The following is a 25251-nucleotide window of genomic DNA, read 5'->3' on the forward strand; positions in this document are numbered from 1 at the left end:
CTCCCTTCCCTTGTCTCCAGAAACTCACATTCCAGAGGAGCCAAGCATTTCACCCAACCCAGAATTTCCCTAGGGAGTGAAGCTGGGCTTGGGGTGTGGAAGGGAGGTATGGTGGGGAGCTTGGAGTGGGGAGCAGAAGTCACCCAGATAGTAAGATCTGCCAAGCAACACCGGCGTGCTGGGTAAGTGCTCTGCCTATACGCGGAACAGAAAGCTCTGTCTCAAGTCTCTTGCTGCTAGGTCTTAGCAGAGAGGCACACAGCTCTACCGCACAAGGCAGAATGGCCACGCTAGGTAGACCAAAGAAAGCGCTTAGCCGCACAGCTCTGAGTGTCCACTGTGAGATGACATTCACTATGTCTGTTATTCCTAAGTGACTGACTCTACCAGTGCCCTCCGTCCCGGGCTGGTGCTGGAAGGATCTCCTGATAGTTGTAGGACCAGTAGCCACTGCCTTACTTGGCCCTTGTCTTCCACGGTGACCTTCTTCTGATGAGTCTGGTCATCAGCAAGATAGCTTTGGGCAGGTGCTCCCCTGCCTCCAGTTTCTCCACTGTGTAATATCAGAACTGTCACATGGGAAGACTCATCAGTGAAAAAAAATAGCCCAGATTTATCTCATCTCCACCTGTCAGAAGAACCCCAACACCTGTCTGTGATCACCTGTATGAAGCATCCTGAAGACAGCCTCCTAGCTGCATGGGCCAGCTGGCTAGCCTTGGCCCTGCAGTGTGTTGAGCTGACAGAGCTGGTGTGTGCCAGTTTGAATGAAATGCTGCCTCCAATCAGCCTGTCCTTCATGTCCCTCTCATCCTGAAGCTGTTCTGCCTAAGGGACACCTTGACTGCCTCCAGAAATTCAAACTAGCATCCTGAGGCTGCCCTGCTGAGCAGAGCCCCGCCTTTCCCATCTAGCTTCCTCCTCACACCATTGCTCTGTTTAGAAGTTTTTCCCTCAGGGTCCTGTTCACTTAGTCATCTACCTTACCTCCCTCTCTCCTGAGGCCTGCAGTCTCTGGCTTATGCTGTCCAATTTTCTCTACTTTCTTATTGAAAAAAAAAAAAAAAAAAAAAAACAACAAAAAAAAACAAAACCCTTCTTCCAAGAAGCCTTCGTTTAGTCAGACATCCTTTTCCATCTTAACCCATAACCTTCTCTTCCCTATTATGACCCACGACATCCTACTTCTCACTTCTACTCAATATGTATATATTATGTATATGGTTTTTATAAATATTTATTTGTCACGCTTTATACATTTTTTTAAAACTTCAGTACTACAGCACTACTTGTCTCTGACTTTTCTGGCCAGAACTTTCTTCTATTCCTTCTGGAAAGTGGAACTTATGTGTGGAATCAGAGCTCCATGTTTTTTGCTAACTACATGATTATCTGTTGACATGTTGACAGGCCACTCTCGGGCTACACGGGAAGAAGAGAGTCTCCTCTGTGTGACAAGGAGCTCGCTCTCCACGGACCCCTGATGGGACAAAAGTCATCTGGGCCTCCACTTTAGGAAGAAGCAGGCCCTGTGCTGTGTGTGTGGTCCCGGCTCTGCCACTGCTGGTCCTCCTCCCAACCTGTCTGCTGAACCGTCTGAGCAGAGGAGTAAGCTAGAAGGAGAAACCCACTGGCGCCCTCTTCAGGGCTTAATGCTGCTCAGTTTGAGAGTTACAGAATCAGGATTCCAATGACTTCACCTGCTCTTCAAAGTATAATCACACCTTAAAGATCTGTAAGATGGTAGGCACTGCTGTCTGCATTCCAAATTCAAAGAGCAACAAATGGAAGCCAAGAGAGGGAGAGCATTATTTTACTAAAATGCCACTTCCAAGGAGAGATGTGCAGGACCTCAGGCAGAAGGTAATGGGGCCAGAACTCAGCTCTGGACTCTGAAACCAGCCTAGTCTTTGAGGTTACAGAATGCTCCCTCTCATTTTCTTGCTTTTCTTTTTCCTTCTAGTTTCTCCCAAGCTCTTAACTCCTTTAAGACCCCAAACTGCTACTCATAAGTCAGAGTATCTGGTCCAAATATAGAGATAATCTTTCAAGTTCCTTTTCAACTTCTTCTCCTCCCTCCCCCGAGCCTTTTTTACCTTTATCCAGTTTGCTAATAAACAACAGGGCATTTTGCAAATGGGAAAGTGTGCCCTGATACTGTCTTGGAATATGTTTCCTTCTACTGTTCTTCTGCCTGGATCATTCCGTTTGAGAATTTTCCGTTTCATTCAGCTGAAAGATTAGAATGTGTCTCTGCTGCCATGTCAAATTTTTTACCCACAAAGCCACCTTAGAACTTCTAATAAACAGGAAGAATTACATAGGAGATATCACCATGTCTGAAACATGTGCCAGCATGCCCAAAGGGAAAGACTCCATGCTGACCGTGGCTGCCTCAGTTTACCCATTGGTGACTGGGAAGCAGGCAACGAGAGCGTCCCTCAGCATAGGCACCTTTCCCACCAGAGGTGGCTGGTGCTGGAGAACACAGGCATGGCCCTGTCTCCTGGCCACCCCAGGCTGCATGGTCTCACTCTGCATGTTCAATCCCTTTCGCAGTCAGCGTGGACACAGAAGCTGAAGGAGGCAGAGGGAAAATGCCGTGTGGTTACTATCTCTGATGTCACACTGTGGTAGCTGGGATGGAGAATGCCTCCCGAAGGCCCATGTGTCAAGGCGTGGTCTCCACCCTTGGTACCACCAGCAGGTGCAGCCTTTAAGAGACAGGGCAAGTGAGTGGTCTTCAGATCCGTGGGGGTGTCTCCCTACAGGGGATGATGGAAACGTGGTCTTTTTCCTTTCTTTCAAGACAAAGGAGATTTTGCTCTACCAGACACACCTGCCATGATGCTACCCCATTCCCAAACCAGCAGAGCTAACTGATCACGCACAGAAACCCCTAACACTGTGAGAAACACACAAACAAATCCATCTTTTGTCTTCAGGAGTTGGTTATCTCTGGTAGTTTGTTCTAGTCATGGAAAGCTAACAGAGCGATACACAGAGTCAGGTGTTGATCTTTTCAACCTTACTTAGAAACTAAGCCGAGACACCCTCTCCATATCCACTAATGAAGGGAGTGCTACCTGCCTGGCCGCCCAGGGAAGAGGCTCCCTTCAACAGGCAAGAAAGCCAGCCTGGGGCACTCTGATGCCTGACTTTGGAAGCAAAGGACAGTTTCAGTCTAGCTAACCTGCACTTAGCTGGAAGGAATTCTTTGATAGTGAAATTAAAGTTTTCCTTTGAATTTTAAGGGGCTTTCCTTAGCTTTGGGCAAAAGCCCACATTACTATGAAATAGAATGTTCACGGAAGAGTGTGCAAGGCATACATTCACAGCACAGTGACTACTATGAAGCAAGCGTCCAGGTGCCCACCCCTGAGACACGAGCCAGAGCACCGGAGCATGGCCAGCACCACCTAGGGTGCCAATCGTATGTTTGTTGCTGTATTTTCAGATTTATTTATTTTATTTTATGTGGATGAGTGTTTGGCCCGCATGTATGTATATGGACTATATGTGTGCCTGGTGCCTGTGGAGGTCAGAAGAGGGCATCAGGTTTCCTGGTACTGGAGTCATAGATAGTTCTGAGCCACCATGTAGGGCCTGGGGATAGTGCTTGGTTCCTCTACAAGAGTAGCAAGTGCTCTTAACCATATATTTAACTCTTGAAGCAGGGTAAATAAAATGACCTAAACAATGGGCGGGGGAGGGAGAGTAAGCACTGGGATGATTTTGCCAGAATAACTGGGGCCTCCTTTGTCTGAAGCAGCACTGGATGGCCTCTTTCCCCTTCAAAGAGACAGGCATGCACCTGAAACAAATGCTTTCAATTTCAGTGAAGACAATAGGTTTGTCTTCAAAGGCTATACTACACTGATCGACAGACAGACAGACAGAAAGATGATAGATCGTGATGGATGTTTCAGATTTTACAAGCCTCATTAACATTCTGTCATTTGATGGAGGACACATTGTCACTTTTGAATGGAGATCTGAGGACATTTATCATTATAAGGCAATAAACTGGGGCCCAGTTCCAGACAGAAAGTGAAGGTGTGAGAAAGTTCTAGTTTCTCTAATAGCACACTGTAGTAACTCTGCTGTCACCTCCTGTTGTCTCAAATAGGACAACGGGGGACTTTTCCTGTCTGTTAACTGAATGTATTTTTGCATGAGTAAGTCCAGAAAGCAACAAACAGACTCTTGCTTGTTAGTTCTGATGCTTATATGTGGCTTCTTGATATTATCCAGAATATGAAGAAAAGTGAACTTTCAATTTAAAAACTTAGCAGCACAGTACACAACTCAAAATTACAGAGAAGCTTGCTAGGACACCACATTTGTTTCCTCTCTCCGTCTCTCTCTGTGTGTCGGTTTCTCTGCGCCTGTCTCTCTGTCTTTGTCTCTGTCTCTCTGTGTCTCTGTGTCTCTCTGTCTTCATCTCTGTCTGTCTGTCTGTGTGTGTCTCTCTCTCAATACCCACTTTTGTAACTCCTGGATGATGTGGGGTTCCATTTCCAGGGAAAAATCAGAAAAAGTAAGCTGTCTAGAAGGCAGTTTAACAATCAAAGTCAAGAAATGGAAAAGGCCCCTCTGTGTTTCCCTCCCGCGTTGGCGTGACTGCAGGGAGAGCAGGGGCTCATGGCAGAGCTTTGCTTTCTGCCTAGAGACACCTAGTGCTCAAGACTAGGAACTTGCTTTTCTTTCGCCACAGGCTGAAGTAAATTCCAAAATCACAAACAGATTTGACAAGTCACTATTCACGTTTTTTGGGAGAGCGCAAATGCCAGCTGAAGGGTCCTCCAGGCAGATTTTATTTCAGGGACTCTCAGCTCTGTTAATAATGGCATCATCTCTGCTTCTGCCCAGAAACCAGCTGCAGAGGAGTCCGAGCTCCAGCGGGAAAGCCCCAGCCAGCTCTGCCCACGCCTGCCCTCCAGAACCCAGGGGTCCGTATGAATCAATCCTGGCTGCAGCCAAGGAGTTGGCAACAGACTTTGGCTGGGCACTGAGTACCCCGGGAACATGATTGAAGGTAGTTAAGTTACTTCATCGAGAGAGGTAGAGGCTGCAGACTAGCCTTTTTGTTCTTTCTTATTCGCACCTTTCATTACTCTGTCTATTATACATTCACACATGATGACAGTTCCGTTCCAACTTGAAAATGTCACAGGTGAGACACACGGGTGCCAATGATTTTAGGAAAAAGAAGGAAGGAGTGATTTTTAAAAAGGCTCTCCCACTCATTCACAAAAGCACATCCACAGCTGTTTCCAGACAGCCTCAAAAATGCAAAGCCCTTAGGAGCAGAGCAGGGAGAAGAGGTCTGACTGGCCTGCCCAGATGGAGACAACTGGATCCCAGGTAAATCAAAGGAGCCTGGCCCAGTGAGAATCCATTTGGCAACACAGAAAAGAGCTGGAGCTCCCCTGTGGGGCCGTGGTGTACTGCTCCCTGGCATGAGGACTCACAGAACGACATTTTAGGTTGACTGTCAGCAAGTGATGCCATGGATGTTGCTGGTTGTTTAGGGGATGACAGAGTAGACACTGGGTCCTGGGTGGGAACTGGACCAGGTAATCTCTGAGGGGCTCGTGATAAGATCTTTGATGTGGCATGCCCTCTTTACTTGGAATATTATGAATAGAAAGAATCATCTCAATAACTCTAGGTAAACCAGGTCAAGCCTAGATGCTTAGTGTCAATTAATGATAATATACAGTTTTATCAAAGGAAGAGTTAAAAGGAGGCAGAGAAAGCGAGAAGGCTGAGAGATGATGTGGAAAGTGTGTGTGTGTGTGTGTGTGTGTGTGTGTGTGTGTGTGTGTGTGCAAGTACAATTCTCAGGAGTTAACTTACAAAATAAATAGCCATGCTCTTTTCTTGAACTTAGGCAGAACCCTGACCCTGGCTAAAGAAGTTCAATGTTGAGCTGGAGAGATGGCTCAGCACTTGTTGCTCTTGCAGAGGACTCAGATTTGGTTTCAGTACCCATATCACAGCTCACAGCCATCCTTAACTCCAGTTCTAGGGAATCTAGAACTGTGGGCACCACACATGTGCTTGGTACATAGATATACACGTAGGGACAACACTCAGACATACAACACAAAACAAAATGAAGTAAGTCTTTTCAAAAGGGGAAAATTTGGTGTGGGCAGTGATGATCCCTGAGCCTTGGTGTGTGTGTGTGTGTGTGTGTGTGCAGTATTTAGATACTGAAAGACACCGCCTTGGCTCATACAGGCATCAGACTGAGGCTTGGGGGAGAGGTTTCCCAGGTACCTGTTTTGGTCAAAGGGATTGAGAACAGTTGCTGAAGGAGTTTGTTCTCAGAAGTCCTCAGGACCACAACCACATCAGCAGGGAGGGTGTCTCTGTTTTTCTCCAGAACACCAGAAGCATCATATAGTACCTAGAAAAGAGACAGCAAAGTATGCAAGTTAACTAAGGCAACTGAGTAAGGCTAGTTGTCTGGGTAGCTGTTGCCCAGAACTAGATAAACTCATCTTACTACACTCAGCCTTTCAACCTCAGAGCACCAGATAAAAGGGAGTTGTACTTTTGACAGGTGCATTTATCTCAGCTTCTTGTCCAATTATCTTGGAGGAAAAGGGTCATACTAAAGATATAGCACAATAGAAAAACTGTTAAAAATACCAAGAGTTCATCATGTATAAAACATCCATCCCCCATTCTACTGATAGGCAAGCAGGAGCTGAACAAGGGGATGAATGAAGTTGGGCAATCATCGTACTGGGACAGATGGGCCTTCAGCTCATGACCACCATGCCCTCACTGCTAACAGAGCACTCATGGAGTCTGATTAAGTGATGCTTGGTTCTCAGCAATGAGGAAATCTACTTAGAGGTGTTTTTAAGGCTAGTCTACAAATCTGGAGTGCTGTGGTGGTTTGAATGAGGATGACCCACACAGGCTCATATACTTGAATGTTTGGGACCCAGTTTGGTGGAACTGTTTAGGAGGGATTAGGAGGTGTGACTTTGTTGGAGTAGGTATGTCACTGGGGGTGATCTCTGAGGTTTCAAAAGCTCATGCCAGGCCCAGATTCTTCTCTCTCTCTCTCTCTCTCTCTCTCTCTCTCTCTCTCTCTCTCTCCCAACTATGCTCCCTGTTGTGATGATCATGGACCCACCCTCTGAAACTGAAAGAAAGTCCCCAATTAAAAGCTTTCTTTGAAAAGGTGGCTTGGTCATGGTTCTTCTTCATGGAATAATAACCAACCCTAACTAAGATAAGTAGATAATAAATTCAACAAAGAATTTACAAACAGAGACAAAAGGATCCTAGAAAGGAAAAAACAAAAGAAATGGATACAGAGTAGAAAAATGTATATCAGAGGACAAGAAAGAGAGGCATAGAGAATATGGAAGGTAAATTTACTTTCAACTGAGGATAATATTTTGGAAGATAATTTGGACCCATCAGCAGGATCATCCTAAATGTCTTTCATTGAACCTCACCCATTTCCTGGATCTAGGGTCTCAATTAACCTCATAGAAACTGGTCACAATTGAATTGGTTTATCTGGGAGAAACACAGCGGTGAGCTGTGGGCTATGGGGCTGGACAGCTTCCTGAATCAGTCACCAATCAGCTTTGGGAGCTTAAATTGAAATGGAAGCATGATACGTGGAAAGCGGGTGTTCCAGTTCACATGTTAAAAGTTTACCATCTGGATGAGGAAGATTGCGCCCTTTCACCAGACATTTCTAGCAGCCCATAGGCATGTCACCTTCATCCCAGGTGTCTTCAGAGTGTGAACACTGACCATAAACCCTGTAAAGCCTGTGGTATGTTTCCTGCCTCAAGAGCTGTCAGTTCTGGGCCAGCATCCAGGCGGGAAGCAGGAGGTGGCTCCACGGGCCATCACATCTATAAATGTCACACTGAGGACACTTGGGGACGGTGACTAGACTCAAAAGGAGAGTGCAGTCTGCAGGCAGCTTCATGAGCATCCCCACTGGGGGGACACAGGTATGCTGTCATTCTTAGGTCCCATAACTCCTGCCCCTCTCACCGGTCCAGCATAGTGTTGAATGCCGAAACAGAGCTCCACTCCTTTGGGCCTCCAGAAGAACTTGCACCGTAGATTATCTTCAAACTTATCTGTGTGCAGAGAAGAGACTGGAGTGCTCATCTCTAAACGGGATATCTATAACGCACACACGTGCGCGCACACACACACGCGCGCGCACACACACACAAGCACACACCAAGGCTCAGGGATCATCACAGAAGAAGGGGTGGAAAGAGTCAGAGGAAGTGGATGTGCATAGTGAAAACGGTATTTGCTGTGTATGACTGTGCAATTGCACACACGAACCCACAACAGCTCCGACATGGACTCTATGACTGTGTCTGTGTCACAGCTCACAAGGCCTGTACAAGATGAAACCAACTCCAAATCTCAGCATGGGGGAGGGGCCCATGAAATCCCACTTCTAGCTGAGGAACCATTGGCAATTGATAGTTGCTAGCGGGAGAAAGAGCCAGTTTTCCTCAGGGATGCAGGCCCTGAGAGGCTACACATGCTTCAAGAAATGGCCCCACACTCATGCGTACAGAGACTTAAATGGACCCAGAGGGTATTACAGAGGAGGGGGTTGCTGAAAGAGGAAAGCAGTGGTACAGAGGAGTAAGGGAAGAATTGGGAGGGGGAGGAACCGGAGATGGATTTGATCCAAACACATCATATGAATGTATGAATATTAAATAGAATATTTCAAAATTGACTTGTATGGATTTTCATGTTGGAGAGAAACAATGGAAACTGTTTGCTCTTTCAGACAAAAATCTGCTCCTCTAGCTGGACACACAGGATAAAGGCTTGCAGGCCAGCCCCAAGCAGCCCTGCTCAGATGGGCACGCCCCATCTTGCCTTCCTTTTGCTGTTAGGAAGCCGCATTCCCCTCCTATCTCTGGGAATCTCTTACTGTGGACACTGAGGACACTAGATTCTGCTAAGGAGCTCTGGAACAGGGGGATAGCAGGGCAGAGAACCCCAGCTTAGCTTCATTTGGGCAATGTGCAGGAAAGAGAAAACTGCTGACCTCAACACTCTGAAGAGTCTCCCTTACGTAGATTTCTATTTGAGGAAAGAGTTCAAAACTTTCTACTCCCTCCACCTACAAACATTACTGTGGGTATGACCGAGGGCCCAGCATGAGGACCATACTAGGTACTAAAGGCAGGTAAGGAACTGGGGCCCGAGGCCCTCTAACATCACAACATAGATAACGACAAAAGCTCATTTAAAATGAAGATTCAAAAAAAAAAAAAAGTTCATGAGGGACAAGGGTAGAGCAGGGAGGAGTGGAGATGGAGAACTTGGATATGGACTGGCAAGACGGCTCAGCCAGTAAAGGCACTTGCCTGATTAGCCAAGTTCAAGGACAAGGTAGAGGGACAGGACCTACTCTTACAAGTTGTCCTCTGACTGGCCCCTATACACAAGCTAGAGAGATGGATGGATGGATGGATGGATGGATGGATGGATGGATGGATAGATGATAGACAGATGATGGAGATAGATAGATAGATAGATAGATAGATAGATAGATAGATAGATAGATGTAAAAAGGAAAGAAATTTAGATGCCAGACAGAGGTACATATCTCTATCCAGGAGATACCAGTAACCTAAGAAAAGTCGGCTTTGGAAAGGGCAAGGCAGCAGGACTGTCTGCAGAACAGGGATACTGTGAGTCTGGGAATACAGGGTTCCTGTGCGGCCTGGGACTAGAGGCTGACAGGAGCCTGGTGAAGACATGGCACAAGTTTGCGAAGAGGCCATACATGATCACTTCTCAGCCTTCGGGCTAGGATGAAGTGTAAAAGGAAGATCAGGAAGTACTGATGATGAGAACTAAGGGAGGGGAAGGCATAAGATGATATAAGCATAAGGAAATAATAGCATTTGTGATGGTAGGAACAGGAGGATGGGGAGGGGGAGCTGGGGATTGGTGCTAGATTTAAGCCACAAATTCCACCGGGACATTGCAATTCATTTAAACACAATTTTTAATTTTCTTAATTTAAATTTGTATTTATGTGCATGGGTGTGCTTCTGCCTGTTTGTATACTGTATGCGCCCAGGTGCCAGAGGAAGGCAGAAGCTGGGGTTAAAAATCCCTGTGAGTGGAGCTAAAGGTGGTAAGCAGCTTGATATGAGCCATGGAAACTGAACTCAGCAAGAGCAAGTTCTCTCAACCTCTGAGCCGTCTCTCCGGAACCCCAAGTCTCTGCTCTCACAATCCACTAAGTGTCCTAAGTAAGACGGGTAAACTGCTTACAGCTTAAAACACATCCAGCTAACGCCTCGAGCGAAGTACCTCTCATCATGTCTGCCTTTCTCCTGAAAGGTACCTACCAACCAAGGTCTGATCCGTTGCTTGGGGGAAACGGCTCTCCTCATCCAAAAGTGCGAGAAGGCCCAAGGGTTTTTGAAGGAACATGTCCAGGAGCGGGCGGTTGTCTTCATACTGCACAAGGACGGCATCGACGCCTTCACTTTTGTACTCCATCTGGAAGGAAACAGGCTGTGGCTCTTTGGCCTGAACCTGGCCTCTGTGCCACCAGGCCATCTCAGCCTGGACTTCCTGGGGCTGGCCATATTGAGTTGTGTGAGTTACTGGGTATGTTGGGGCAGATGGCAAAAGAACCTATGCATTACAGCCTTGAAGCTGTGCCCTCGGGGGTGATTTAAATGTGGCCTATTGTAGGCCAGCAGAAGCTACCTCTCAGCCCCTGGCAACTGCATGTTTCCCAGGGAGATAAACGGCAGGACTGCGGTTATGCCTAACGTCAAGTTTTGTGTACGGTGAATGGGTGATGGAGGTTTGCAGACATACCCAGAGCATGTGTATTTCCTCACTGTCCTTATGTTTACCTACTCACAGTTTAGTGTGCCCACCCTTACCCACCCCCAGCCCGCCCCGTGCACGAAAGCTGACTGAGTCACGCACTGGGCTCGTTCGGTTTGTTCTGTTTCGTGTTACCCCGAAGGGAGTCTTTAGGTATGAGCATAGGTCTGGTGAAACTGAACACTGCTGAGGTTAATGCTGCGGGTGTAAGGCCCTGGTGTCTTCTCAGATTGTCAGATTTACTGAACTGTGTGGGGAGTAGACTTCCATGCCTTTCTCCTGCCTGGAGACGCCCCTTCATTACTGGGGAACCAGGTGCAAGAGACAATGGGGGATGATGATGGTGGTGGTGAGTATGGGTTTTAAGGAACCATGTCTTGGGCCCGGGTGACTTTTTTGGACAACAGTACAGATATTTTTAGCCAAAATGGGAGAGAATGAAACATATTCAATGATACACATGGGAGAATTTTGAAGCAAGACTTAAATAATTGGTCTGTCACCAGCTCCACTCAAGTGAGGAAATACACCTTTCCACAGAAAGCAGGAGCTTTTCTTCTCCCGGACTAAACCTGTTTATTTCAACAGGACTGTCTCACCAGTGCTTTTTCTGCAGTCTTTTACCTGACAGCCTGACTAACCAGGTTTTTACTTCACACTGCGGGCAGCCTGTCAGTCTTCCGCAACCCCAGGACCCACCCCCAACCCCGCCACTCTCAGCTGCAGAGTCAGCCTCTACCTGTTCAAGGGCAAACACGTGCTGGTTGAAGTAGTATTGGACCTGCTCGTTGGCGATGTTTATGCAGAGCTGCTCAAAGGAGTTCCTCTGGAAGTCCTCAAAGCCGAAGATGTCCAGGATGCCCACGCTCATCCTGTCCTCGGCACTACTGCGAGAGAAAGGAAACCAATCAGGCAGAGTCGCGTCTCTCTCACGACAGTAAGAATACAAGTCCACCTGTCAACCAACACGCAGGTCCATCGGGGAAAGATGCCTCCTGCTTCTAGGGACAACAGCTTGAAACCTTCGATAAACTTTCCATTTAAAAAAAAAATGAAAAAAGTCCTTTAATAATAGAATCCTTTGAAATTAGCCAGGCATGGTGACACATACCTGTAATCTCAGCACTCGGGAGGCTAAGGCAGGGTTGTCGGGATTTCAAGGTCAGCCTGTGCTACAGAGCTAGATCCTGCCTCAAAACATATAAACATAAAAAAAAAAAAAAAGGCTAACAGGACAAAAACCTATTCAGATGCAGATCCCGCAAAGGGGCCTTGGCTTCTCCGACTTATTCTTCCATCTACCTACCCCAAAAACCTGCTTGGAAGGAGACTTCTGGATTTAACTGTGTCAGTTTCTCTATGATATAGAAGAACACTAAAGCTCAGAATCGTAGTAGCAATAACAAGAAAGAGAGTCTGTGCTTTAAAGTGTTTCACAAAATGTATCATGTACCTAAAAACACCCTGAGGAGGAGGATGTGCTAACTTCCCTTTTACAGAGATAAAAGGTGGCAGAACACTCAGCTGATGCAGCTGTGGACAGTGGAGGTGAAGCTGTTTCTCCAGCTCCCTGCTAAGCCTCCATCTCCTCACAGGAGTAAATGCTTCAACTGTCCTGGTTCTCACTGACACTTTCAATGGTGAGGGCTGGAGGGGGCCCTTTGGCTAAGGAAAACCCAAGTAGAGCTAAGGGATGCCTGGTGTCCGGGCCTCGGCTTCCCAGGGGACTTGCCATATGTTTTTATCCGGCTGCAGGAGAGTGTTGACTCGATTCACAATCCAGCTGAACAGCCTCCCATAAAGGGCCTTCGACATGGCGTCCCTGACGTCTGCAGCCCTGTCCACGGTGTTGGCTCGGACAATGGTCTCGCCTCGCGTGACCACACAGTGGGATGTGAGGGCCTCCAGGAGCTCTCCGGAGCTGATGCAGAGCACGTAGGCAGCTGGAACAAGGAGGAGGTGTGACCCCAGACGTGTGGCCACCCTTCACATAGCCCACGCCAAGCAGCACCTGCAGGAGCCACAGTGTGCCAGCCTCTGTGCCAGGTGCTTCACGCTCAAGACGAACAAGCAAGGTCCCTAACTCCAAGAAGCATCTGGGCTGGACAGCGCAGCCCCCACGCTGTGCTGAAATCTCCCTACAAGTACTTAGTAAGAAAGGGTGTGAGGGAGGGGTCTGAGGAGGGAAAGGAAGCCGTCCTCTATCAAATAAATTGCGAGACTAGACAGCCACAAACACAGAGTGTCATAGGAACCCTAAATAGACTGCTGCAGATTAACACACAAAAAGGGGTTTTGTTTTTTTGATTTGGTTTTTGGTTTTTCGGGACAGGGTTTCTCTGTGTAGCCCGGCTGTCCTGGACTCACTCTGCAGCCTGGGCTGGCTTCAGGTCCCGCATCCTCCTGCCTCTCTTCCCAAGGTATGGAGCATCTTGCCCAGCAGATATCAATAAAGAGTCCTCACCCGTTCTTTCATCACGATTGCTAGTAGAACTTTCAAAATAAGCAGGTGCTACTTTCTCTCCTCCAGATGCCGACCCCATGAATTCATAAAGGGGGGAAACCTTAATATTTCTTTTCAAAATGTAAATTATTGTGAAAATCAGGTGGAGAACCCCTGGGTAAAGCTACTCAGCCACAGGCTGCTTTTCTGCAGGAAAGCCATCTGCAGCGTAGGGGAGAAGGCTACTATTCCACAGGATTGCTTCTGGGAAATGTCGGCCAGTGGAACCTTCTAGAGTTAACAGGAGGATGAGTTACAGCTACAATATATCCTACAGGTTCTTGAAACGCTTCGGACATGAAAGGCATGCGCACTTTGACCAGGAAGGTGTAAGCATCAATTACCATTTTTCAAAGCTTCGGCATTGGGCACCTCACTTTTATCAGTTTGGTGTTGAGAGGAAATCGCTGCAAACTCAATGTTCCCGATATTCAAAATCCCAGCCAGAATTCTGTACACGGAATGCACCTCCTGAAAAGAATGTTGAGAAGACACGCTTGGAGGACACCACCAATCAAACTAACAAGCCCCTCGCCCTTCGGCTGAAAGTACCATAGCTGTCCATCAAACTCTGTTCTCCCTCTTCCTGAGCATACACAGAGGTGGCCATGTCCCTAAGTGCTAAAGATGAGACAAGTAAAGCGATGTGTGCTTCCCTGGGTTCCAGGACCTGTGGAAGGGAGCACACTTCCTTTCTGCTTTCTTTCTCACTGTTGCTGGCTAGAATGCCCAGCAACCTGGCTTCAACCATGTCTTCTTATTTTTGTTTTTGTTTTGTTTTGTTTTGTTTTGGGGGGGAGGCTTGGGGGAAGGGGCTGGTTTTTTGAGACAGGGTTCCTTTGTGTAGCCTTGGCTATCCTGGACTTGATTTAAAAAACCAGGATGGTCTTGAACTCAGAGACCCACCTGCTCCACCATATTGTTAAACCAGCAAAGGACTATGTGGGATGGAGCTGTTCTGTCACCTGGCACAGTGGCCAAGAGGGAAATGATCTTCTTTGTCCTTTAACTTACTCTTTAGCCTTTTACTCTACTTAATCCCAGCTCCCAACTTTAGAAGCAGGCCTTTCCCCTCCCCCCCCAAAACAAGAGATTAGATATTCCCTCACCTCTTTTAGGTATCTCTGTCTATAAAATATCTCAGAGGGTACTCACTCATGGCTTATGAGGAGGCTGTCTCAGACTTACAGATTGTAGCCCTGCATCAAGCAAGCACACATTTTAAAAGACTCACTAGAAATAAGCCATGATATTATGAGGTAAGAAGAAATAACTGTATTTTGCCTTTGTCTCTAGCTCCTAGGACAAGGCGTTTCTAAAGTTGTCTGGGTGAACAGAGCTTTGTTGCAGCAACAGGTGCCTTTCAAACACGCCTGTGTTTATGTTAATAAGTGAATTCTGGCAGGCTTCTAGGTAAGACTTGCAATTGCAGAAACTGGTGTTAAGGGGGAACCAGTCTTAGAACTCTTAGTCCCCTGATCTCAACAAACTCTGGGGAGGACTAGGGCTCCAGACTGAGATAATTGCCAATCAATGGCCAATAACTAATTAGCTCTGTGTGTATGTGTGTGTGTGGTGTCTGTGGCAAACTCCACAAAAACTCTAAACAGAATTAGAGAGCTTCCAAACCGGTGAATCCATGAAGGTGCTGGCAGGATGGCATGCCCAGGGGGCATGAGCCTCCTTACCAGGTACTGCCCATTCATTTTTTATTTGGCTGTCCCTGGCTTGTAACCTTTATAACAAGTCTGCAACCTTAAGCAAAATGTTTTTGGGTTTTTGTTTGTTTGTTTGTTTTCTGAATTCTGTGAACTGTTACGCCAATTAAGCAAGCTATAGAATTAAGGTCATGGTAACTTTATACCCAGTTGGAAATATGAAAAGCCTGGGGCTGTCAACTGGTGCCTGAAGTGGGAGCAGTCTTGAGGGACTGAGCCCTTAGCTAACTCTAGATAAACAGATTGAGCAGAACTGTAGGCCACTGAGTTGGATAAGAGATTAATTGATAAGGAGTTTTAGGAAAAAAAAAACCCTCACATATTTGTTGGCAAAAATTTGAGTAAAATTCATTCAGATTATCTAAGTTCTGTTTTCATGTTCAAAACGGAACAGCTAAGTACCATTAATGGATTAAAAATAATACATGTTCTATTCAAATCTTACATTTTCTATATGTGAAATAATGAAACATCTAGTGGGAAGTTTTCTGAATTTGATGCTAATAAACAAAACTACTTTTATAAAACATATTCAAGCAGGTTATTTGATTTAATGCTGCACGAAGCAGCCAAGTAATAGGAACTGTCACTAAACCCTTGATAAATATTGCCTCCCAAAATGAGCCTCCCGGTAGACATTACTCAGTAAAGCCTAAAAAGCTCAACGCAGGCTGTAACACTGACATCTACTGGAGGCCTGATAATGCTACAAAGACAAATGAGAATTCTTGAGCCAGCCCCTGCCATAGAGAAGTATTGTTCTTCCAACTTTTAAACCACCGGCAAGATGTCATGTTTCAGACTTCAAGAATCGCTATTTAATCACGCGACTTAGGAGTGGCTGAGGAGAACACCTACCCCAAATGGGCTCTTTAGAACTTGCCTGGGTTTAACATGACAGCCCCCCATTACGGTGATCAAGACAGGGCGAGCCCTGCCGCACGCAGCAAGCGACTCCTTACAGAGGCAGATCTGAGAGTTTGCAGCTGCAGCGGTGAGTTCTGCGTCTACCATGTCTGTATCCAGCCTCCCCAATGGGTTCTCTAAACCCCTCCTCACTCTTCAGGAAAAGTGTAGTTCCTCTAAGGAACACACATGGTCCCTATCATACACGGTATGACACCGCCCCAAAGAGGCTTTAAGCACTTTAGCACTAGGATGATGGGTGTGAAGAAAATGGCCGCCTGAGAGCATGCTCTTGAGATGAACAGCTCACCAAGCTGCTTCTCCGGCCACATTCTCTTCGATGCTATGCCCAGGGAGTCAACAGAAGTAGAAACCTACCACTGACCTTCAGTGACACTTAGATTTGAACCCCATGTGGATGGCTCTTCCCTTGTGTCTCCTTCCTTGGTTCAGTGAAGAAAGCAGAGATGGGACATGCAACTCTTACTCTTTAAAAAGGATTTAGCCTCAGTGTGCTTCCTGGGAGACATTTCTGGGATTTTCTTCCACTCCCTTAGACCTGTCTCAGGGTTCATCACACATTGCTTTCAGACCTAAGAACCTCCACCTACCACAGAGTTCAAAAACACCCCCCACGCCCAGCTCTGCTAGAACCCCCAACACTCTACCCTGCAATGACTCCACCTTCCCCAAAACTTTTTGATCAAGCGGGAACCTTTTCCACCTTCTGTCGCTTGTTTTCTCTTGCCTCATCGCAGTTTTTTCTGGAATCTCAGGCTTTCTTGAGGAATCTTTTTATTTATGTCTAGTCTCTGATCTCCTATATGCTACAACAATAAAAACCTCACTCAGAATAAGAGTTTTATCAAGAAGGCTTACCAAGCCCTCCAATCGGGTATTTCAACATGCTGCTGAGGAGTTCAGTCTGTATCACTGGTCAGAGACAGTGAGAGAGGGGAGAACGTTTTCTCCACCAGAGGCCTTTTCTCAAACGATTCTTCCCAAGGCAAGTGTTGCCTAGACAGTTGAGGCCAAGTCCAAAGTTAAGAAGAACTTGATGCTGATTTGCTGAAACCATTTTGGCCTGGCTGCCAGGCACCTCAGGCCACTGTCTTTCTTGCACCTCCCTAGAAACTTACTTTACCTCTTTCTTTTCTCTAAATCTCGACTTTTTCCCCAGTTCTGCCTTAAACACCACATCAGGGTTAACTAAGGATTATACCATCCTCCTCACTTCCTCAGCAGAGGCTCATGACACTTACTGCCTCAAAAATCAGTGCATCCCATCCTTTCTAGTTTAACATATAATATAACTCTTTGGAATCTCTTTTCAGAAGTATTATTTTGATTCATGATATATTTGGAAGAAAGAGAAGAAATTTTGCACTGACCTCTAAAGCCCTGACCTCTGACCTCTGACCTCTGCGTCAGGGATCTGCAGTGCATGCCCACTCTCTACCATCATATGTAGCATCCAGATTTTCAGGCAGCTTTAAACACTACAACTCAACTCACTTAGTGTGTTAGGATAATGCTTGTACCAGCAGCGCCAGCAAGTATTTAATATTTAACAGCAACACTGTAGTTTGGCTCAAGACATAGAAATTTAAAAACACTGATCTTCTCAGTTAGGTCAAACCCCAAATCCCTGGCATGGAGCCTCCATCGTTACTGGAGGCCTCCTTCCAGGGAAGTTTCTTCATGGTACTCCCAGGGTCGAGCATTCCTTTGAATGCTTTTGGCACATGTCCTGGAATTAAAATTCATCCTCCCGGGTCCACACTAAGGTTTGCATGCCATAATCTTGTTGTATGGTTTTGTGGGGGAAGGATGGGCAAGCAAACAAGCAAAAACCAAACTTGAGGAGTTCCCATGGGGAACTAGGAACCTTCTAATAAAGGACCGGAAATATAATTGTAATTGAATTGGCCAGTTCATTTAAGCTCTGTTGAGAAATGACTGGCAGGAAATCGTTAGAGAAATTGTGTCCCCTCAGCAGTTTGGCATCTGCTGCCTGACTCTATACAACCAAGTCTTCCTGAATTTAGTCAGACTGCTCTGGTTTTATCAACATGACATGAAGTGCGAGATTCCAGCAGAACAGGTTGTCTGCAAAGATAGGCCATAGATGTTAGGGTCAGAGAGATAAAATCCATCTTCTCCCTTGCACTTCTGAAGCTGCTAATTAACCTAGGTCAGTTATTCCCAAGTGAATTAATGTGGGATTCAGGGAAGATCCCTTGCACAGGGACACACTGCCACATCCCTGTTACACCCTGGAGGGATACAGTGACACACTGGTACATCCCTGTTATAAACTGAGAAGGTACACACAATGACAAACCATCATGCTCCTGTTATATACTGGGCTAGACACACATAGGGACATACTTGTAATGTGCTACCACTCCAGCCATACACCAGGGAGAGGACACACAGCAATGGGCCTTTACACTCCCATTAGTCATTGACCAGGCACAAACCGAGAATTTTGCCTTCTATCTTCTTTCTTTTCGTATCTGTTTACACTGTCATTCCTTTTATTGTACCCACCATCCCCTGCTTGGGAATGGCCTGCCTCAATGACATATACTGAAATGCTTAACTGCTTCTCTCTTAAATGCCATTCACATCTGTTTTTTTAAATTATTATTATTATTATTATTATCAGCAGCTGTGCTGGCTAGTTTTTACATCAACCCAACACAGGCCAGAGTCATTTCAGAAGGGGGAAACTCAACTGAGAAAAATGGAGTCAGTAGGTTGGTCTGTGGCCAAGCCAGTGGTACCTTCTCAGGACTGATAACGTACAAGAGCCTAGTTCACTGTGGGCAGTATTATCCATGGGTTGGCGCTGTAAGGAAGCAGGCTGAGCAAGCCAGGAGGAACACGCCGGTAAGGATCATTCTTCTATGACCTCTGCCTCAGTTCCTGCCTCCAGACCCCTGCCCAGAGTTCCTAGACAAGCTTTAAAATAAAATAAATCCTTTCCTCCCCAAATCGCTTTGTAGTTCCTCGTGCTTTATCACAGCAACAGAAATCCTAACTACGACAGAAGCCTGCTTCTGTCAGAGTATCATTGTGTGTTCTCGTTTGAAGCCAGGGCCAGTCGCATCCTAGCAGTCCATCGCCATCCTTTATTTCTCAAAAGCAAACTATCATCTCCTCCTCCGGCTCCCTTCACCATGGGTCTGTCCCCTTTTAGGAACATATGTCCCACATTTTGGCATGGTCTCAGCCATAGACTTGTACTTTAAACAGCTTTGTTCCCACCCCTGCCATCGACTCTTCTGATGATGTATAATCGATAAAAATGAGCACCGATAGTCAGTCGCCATAAAAATCCTCTAACGATGGAGGGACCTGTTCAACTGCCCCCGAAGGAGCTGAGAGAAATATATTTTGTTTTTATCTTGACTTTTGGGATATTCTCCATTTATGGTGCGTGAGAGGTTAACAACAATGAAATAAATGAACAACTAGCTAGCCAGAAAGAAGGAAGGAAGAAAGAAAGGTATTGTTAGGACTAAAACCAACTATGCTAGGGAGAAAGGACCAGTCAAAAACCATTGGGTTGCAGAAGCAATCTTCATCCGGAGTGGCTGCCCCAAGGCAAACAGACAATTTGGTAAACTAGTCCCCTAAGATTTAATAGTCTAGCCTTCCTCCTAATCACTCACCCCCTTTGCCAGCAAAGTGAAAGAACCTGTGTATTCTTACAAAACTGGTGGCACGAAGCCCAGGAACTGTGGACTGCTGGAGCATCGAGCAATATCTGATCCTGGAGTTACAAATGCCGTGTGTCAGCCCGAGCACGTGTTTAATGGAGAAAGCCTGGATGGAGTGTGACGAGAGTGGTATCATGCCTACAGCCATAGTTAACAATGCGCAAGCGTGCTAGGGGAAAGAGCGGATGCAGGGGTGTAGAGTGTTTAAATTAGCTTGTCATATGCACAGAGAGCTACTCGCAAAAATATGTTCTAGGCATAACCAATACACTCCCATATTGCTCTTTTCAGAAGTAATGTCAACTCAGAACAGCGCAGTATTCTGCAGTATTTGGGCATCTGTTAGTATAGCCAGGGTGAATTTACGATAATAGCAACAGTTGCTAGGTGTCTGGTCCTATCGATACCTGATAGGTGCTTGGTCAATTATACAGCCACGCCTCTCATCCTTTATGTTCGTTTAGGCACCTTGTTCTACTACAGATACTGATTCGGTCATTCTTGGATGGACCAGAGAGTCTGTATCCTAAATAAGCTCTCGGGGAGTGGCAGAGTTTTGGATCCTTAGGCCACATGTTGCGTAGATAAACCTTACGTCACGACTGACAGGCATTCGAAAACTGTCCAGCTAGCTAGAGCACTCGTGCCTTCCCTCACACCCACCTCCGGACATTCACACCAAGTTAGTTTCCCTGTCAACCGGCACGTACCTTGTCAGTGAACCCAATAATCCTGAAGCAATGCTGGATAGCTTCAAACTGCCTCCGGTAGGACTCCTTGGAGGTGATGTCCTGCATGACTCTTCCAGTCTGGGCAGCTATGTATCTGAATAAAGCAGAACATGACCCGACACGGTGAGCACTCACTTGGTAAACGGCACCGTGGGCTGGGGCAGGAGATACCCGGGCTCCTTTCATACCGTGGCGGAGAAAACAATGGCTGTAATTGAACTTTTTTTAAAAAAAAAATTATTATTATTTAAATTTATTTTAGTCCAAGGATGCCCCCTCCCTCCTCTCCTCAATATCCCCCTTACCCCCGTCTCCCTTCCCTTCTCCCTCCTTCCCCCAGAAAAGGAGAGCTCCCCACTTCCATATCAACCCTTTCCAGCACATCAAGTCACAACAGGACTGAGCATATCTTCATCCCCTGAGGCCAGCCCAGGCAGTCCTGCCAGGGAGAAGTGATCCAAAAGAGGGCAACAGAGTCCATGTTAGAAACAGCGCCCGACCACCACTGCCAGGCGACCCATATGAAGACCAAGCAGCCCATTGGCTAAGTGTGAGCAGGGGCCCAGGTCCAGATCGTGCGTGCTCCTTAGTTGATGTCTTTTGATCACTCTAAAAATAAAAAAATGCCAAGCGCTGAGGTGTGCCTCTTGCCCCCTCCTCCTGCATATTCAACTTCAGAGAATGAGTCTTCGGTTAAGGAAACAGCTCCATTTACTTCTAGATTTGCCAGCTGCTTAACTGAACACTCCTCCAGGCTCCTCCCCATCAGCAGAAAGAGGTCTTGCAACAAAACTTACCTAGGAGGCTTTTCCTCAGGAAGCCTAAACTCAGAAAGTTTCTTTTGGTGATAAAGGCCAGCATAAATGTAGTAAAATATGTGAAAATTTTTCTCTCCCCTGAAAATAAATTGAGAAAGAATTATAGCATATTCCAGAATTTCCAGACCTAAATAATTGATTTCATTCCTTTCTCTGCATAAAATATTATTTTGCAACAAATTTATGTAAGCGGGCAATTAAATATGCTTCATCCCAATTGCAAAAACAAACAAACAAACAAACAAACAAACAAAAACCAACAGCAACAACAGAAAACGCAGAGGCAGTAACATCCACACAGCACTTCAAGTGTTTATACCTTCATTACAAGCTGAAGAAAGCTCTGCTCATTTAGAGCAAGCAGCTCAGCTCACATTACATGGAACAGTCTCCCCACGCAGCTCCAGGTCTGGAGCTGGAGCTGGGCATGTGTGTCACAAGCCCCTGTAGCTTCAAAGAGTGGGAAGCCCAGCCCACAGCAACTAGCCAAACCACCTGCTTCACTGAAGCCGCAGACAAGAAATGTGTGGGAGTTCCTCGGCAGTCAAGAAAGCTGAGGTTTGCACGCTCCCAAAGTGTTATGCTTTCAGACACCCTGTGCACGCCTGTAATTCCGGCACTCAGGGAGGCAGAGGCAGGCGGATCTCTGTGAGTTTGAGGCCAGCCTGGTCTACAAAGTGAGTCCAGGACAGCCAGGGCTACACAGAGAAACCCTGTCTCAAAAAAGAAAAAGAAAAAAAAAGTTATTCTTCAGTCCCTAAATGCCTACTGCTCTCCACCTCTTTCATTGTTGATTTGTTTGTTTGTTGTTTGGGTTTCCTTTTTTAATGTGAAGGGGATATTTCGAATGCAGAGGCAAGAGGATGGTATCGTTGTATTCTAGTTGCTGCTAACTTGCCATTTCTCACTCACTTGTTCACAGAACATTATTGTTTCATTTATCTGTTTTTCATCACAGGAAGTTGGATCCAGGATCCTGCATTTTCTAGGCTCGTGCTCTACCACTGAGCTACATCCCCGGCCTTTGGCTTCTTGCAATCCTCCTACCTCTGCTTCCCCGGTGCTGAAATTACAAGGTGCAGGCTGCCATGCTGAGCTCTTTTAAGACAAAATTTGTGTTTTTAAGGTATGCAGTATGGCACGGAATGCACATAGATGCTTTAAAAGGGTATTATTCAACTGATAAGTGTACCAGATGCCAATTATAGCAGGCACTACGTCAGATGCCAGAGAAATAGGACTAAGAGGATTCAGCCCTTTTGGAGCACTCCCTCTAGACAGGATTAGATGAAACAAGAGGGAGAGCTTGGGAGGAGGGCTTTCAAGGAATAAGCAGGGGGATCTGACAAAGAATAATGTTGAGAATGGAAATCAATTCTGCCAAGTCAAGGCAAAGACTCACCAGGGAATTAACCCTACAGTGAAGCCCTGAAGCCTGAGCAGGAGTTGCAGGGAGTTGTAGACGGAAGGGACACATAGACAGATGTCTGCACACAAGGGCTCAGAGAGCTGTCTTACACGCGGCCAGCCCCTGAAAGGTTGTTTATTCTTTGTCTGTTTGGCAGAACTTCACATGACCTCATCCAGAGATGGAGGACCGGGGAATGGGACACCCCAGTATGCCAGGGTGAGGACAGAAACGCCACAGTTGTATGGGCAGGACCTGAAAAGCCTTAACCTCTCTTCACCCCATTCAATTCTCTTAACAACCTTGGGGGATTGGCGTTACGAGGCCTGTATGACACATGAAGAAGTTGAGACGATATTTATGCCAATGAGCAACATGCCACAGGAAAAGCATGGAGCACAGGACATGGCAACCTTCATGCCGATGGAGAGAAACTCACACAAGTGACCAAGAAAGCCACAGGAAAGCTTCAAACACCTGGAGCGCCATCTTTTCACCCATCTTTTCCTTGTTCATAGCAGCTTCCAATGTGCAAGGAAACGAAAAGGTGTTTGGAGCTTTTGTTTATTGGTATGTGTGTGAGTGTGTGTGTGTGGTGTATGTGGTGTGTGTGAATGCGTGTGTGCTGAATATGAAACCTAGCATCCCATACCCCACCAGCCATACCCACAAATGTTTGGATTCTTAAACTAGTCTTAAGCCTGTGGCTTCCATTTGTCCAGCATCTGACTATTTGGTCTCTCTTGTTCTCCACTCTACCACTTTTATCAGCTGACTCCCTCCCATCTCCACTGGCCCAATGAAGCTAGAGTCAGCATTTCAAAATACAAGTTAGGGGTGACCGCTCCCCAGCCTGAACACATTATCCAGTTTCCTAGTCTTTTAGAAAAGGTTCAGAGCCCTGTGTGATCTGTTTTCAGTAGCCCCCTCTGTTTTTCTCCTCATTCCTGCCCCCATTTTGTTGGCTAACTCCTAAGTGATCCACAGATCTCAGACCAAGCATCTCAAATCCAGGAAACACATTTTTCTGTCTGGACCCCAGGTGTACTGGCTTGCCTCTTCTCAACTGGACACAAGACAGAATCATTTAGGAAAAGAGAGCCTCAACTGAAAAAAAAAAAAAAAAAAAAAACATGCTCCTACCAGATTGACCTGTGGTGCAGTGGTGTAAGAGAGCAGGCTGAGGAAATCATGAGAGCGAGTGATTTAGAAACACTCCTCCTTGGCCTCTGCATCAGGTGCATTGGTGTAAGACATCGAAAAATCATGAGGAAATCATGGGAATGGGTAAGTCAGAAACACCCCTCCTTGGCCTCTGCATCAGCTCCTGCCTCCAGGTGTCTGTCCTGTGCGTGTTCCCATCCTGACTTCCTTTGACGTTGGACTGTGATGTGGAAATGTCAGCACAATCCTTTCCTCCCCAGGTTGCTTTTGTCATGGTGTTCCACCTTTTCCCCACCAACTCCACACAAGTCCTCTTCCTGAGCCAGGTTGTGCGGCCCCCTCTTCGCCAGCTTCACTTTCCTAGCACGTCCATGGCAGCACTATTGCTACCCAGCACTGACCACATCTGCTGTACTTATGTATTCCTATAACAATGATCGTCCTCTCATTCCCCCACACGCACTCCGGACAGGGGGACGTTGTCTTGTGTGCTCTGTCACAGAGCAGGCATTCAATAGGGAGTGGCTGTGTGTCTGCAGCCCTGCTCCTGAGAAACACTGGTGTCCTGCAGTCATCAAAACCAAGAAGAAGAAGAGTGGCTAACACGGTCGACACGGACCGTCTCACGCGTGCTTTTAAGTAATTTTATGCAGATGAACTTGTCAGTCTTTCCAACAGACCCCCGGGGCCATTGCATCTCCATTTTACAAATGAGCCTCAGAAATGTTTGGTGATCTGCCGAAGGTCACAGAGTGTCAGAACCGGCATCCGAGCTCAGAACAGTGTTGGTGACGATTACCTATCACTGTAATGCATTCCTTAAAGGAGGGTGCTGTAGTTTGAATAATGTCCTCCACAGGCTCATATATGTGAGCACTGGGTCTAGGTCCCCCGTTGGTAGCACTGTCTGGGAAGGCGATCAAGCCTTTAGGCAGAGGAGCCTTGCTGGAGGAGTGGCAGGCTTTGAGGTTTGACAGCCTGACCAGACTTCCTGTCTTCACTCTCGGTTTCCTGTGTGCCAATGAAATGTGATCATCCAGACCCATGTTCCTGCTACCATGCTTTCCTAGCCATGATGTTTACCCCCTTGAACTGTAAGATCAAATAGGCCCTGCCTCCATTACTTTGCTTTTTCACTCATGGCATTCTATCAGAGCAACAAAAAGGTACATAGTGCAGTTACAAATACGAAAAAGATATAGAGTATAATTACATTCTTTCATCTCCCAATTGAAGGGAAAACATGTGGAATATTTTCAGTGCTTTTTGTTACAGACAATTTCACATTTAAGGGATAAAGTGGATTTCTAAGGCCTGTGCAAATTAATTATTGTTAGATTCTACCATACACAATCAACTCAAGAGAAACAGGTATAGCATTCATAAAG

General features: G+C 46.3%; 2 protein-coding genes across 2 annotated transcripts in view; both read right to left on the reverse strand.

The window, feature by feature from the left end:
- LOC110549836 (myosin-IIIb) overlaps positions 1–11769 on the reverse strand; it is a 159775-nt gene extending 148006 nt beyond the window's left edge. The window contains exons 1-4 of the mRNA XM_021639253.2: positions 11627–11769; positions 10395–10548; positions 8044–8132; positions 6289–6418 (exon numbers count right to left, since the gene is read on the reverse strand). Coding sequence (XP_021494928.2) covers positions 6289–6418; positions 8044–8132; positions 10395–10548; positions 11627–11758 — 505 coding nt within the window. The 5' untranslated portion in view covers positions 11759–11769. The remainder of the gene's footprint in view (positions 1–6288; positions 6419–8043; positions 8133–10394; positions 10549–11626) is intronic.
- An 804-nt stretch (positions 11770–12573) lies between these two features.
- The window catches only part of LOC132655976 (myosin-IIIb-like), a 56073-nt gene continuing 43395 nt past the window's right edge, over positions 12574–25251 (reverse strand). The window contains exons 8-11 of the mRNA XM_060390537.1: positions 21271–21369; positions 20453–20567; positions 13735–13861; positions 12574–12830 (exon numbers count right to left, since the gene is read on the reverse strand). Coding sequence (XP_060246520.1) covers positions 12574–12830; positions 13735–13861; positions 20453–20567; positions 21271–21369 — 598 coding nt within the window. The remainder of the gene's footprint in view (positions 12831–13734; positions 13862–20452; positions 20568–21270; positions 21370–25251) is intronic.

This window comes from Meriones unguiculatus, chromosome 8 (genome assembly GCF_030254825.1).
Source record: "Meriones unguiculatus strain TT.TT164.6M chromosome 8, Bangor_MerUng_6.1, whole genome shotgun sequence".
Lineage (NCBI taxonomy): Eukaryota > Metazoa > Chordata > Mammalia > Rodentia > Muridae > Meriones > Meriones unguiculatus.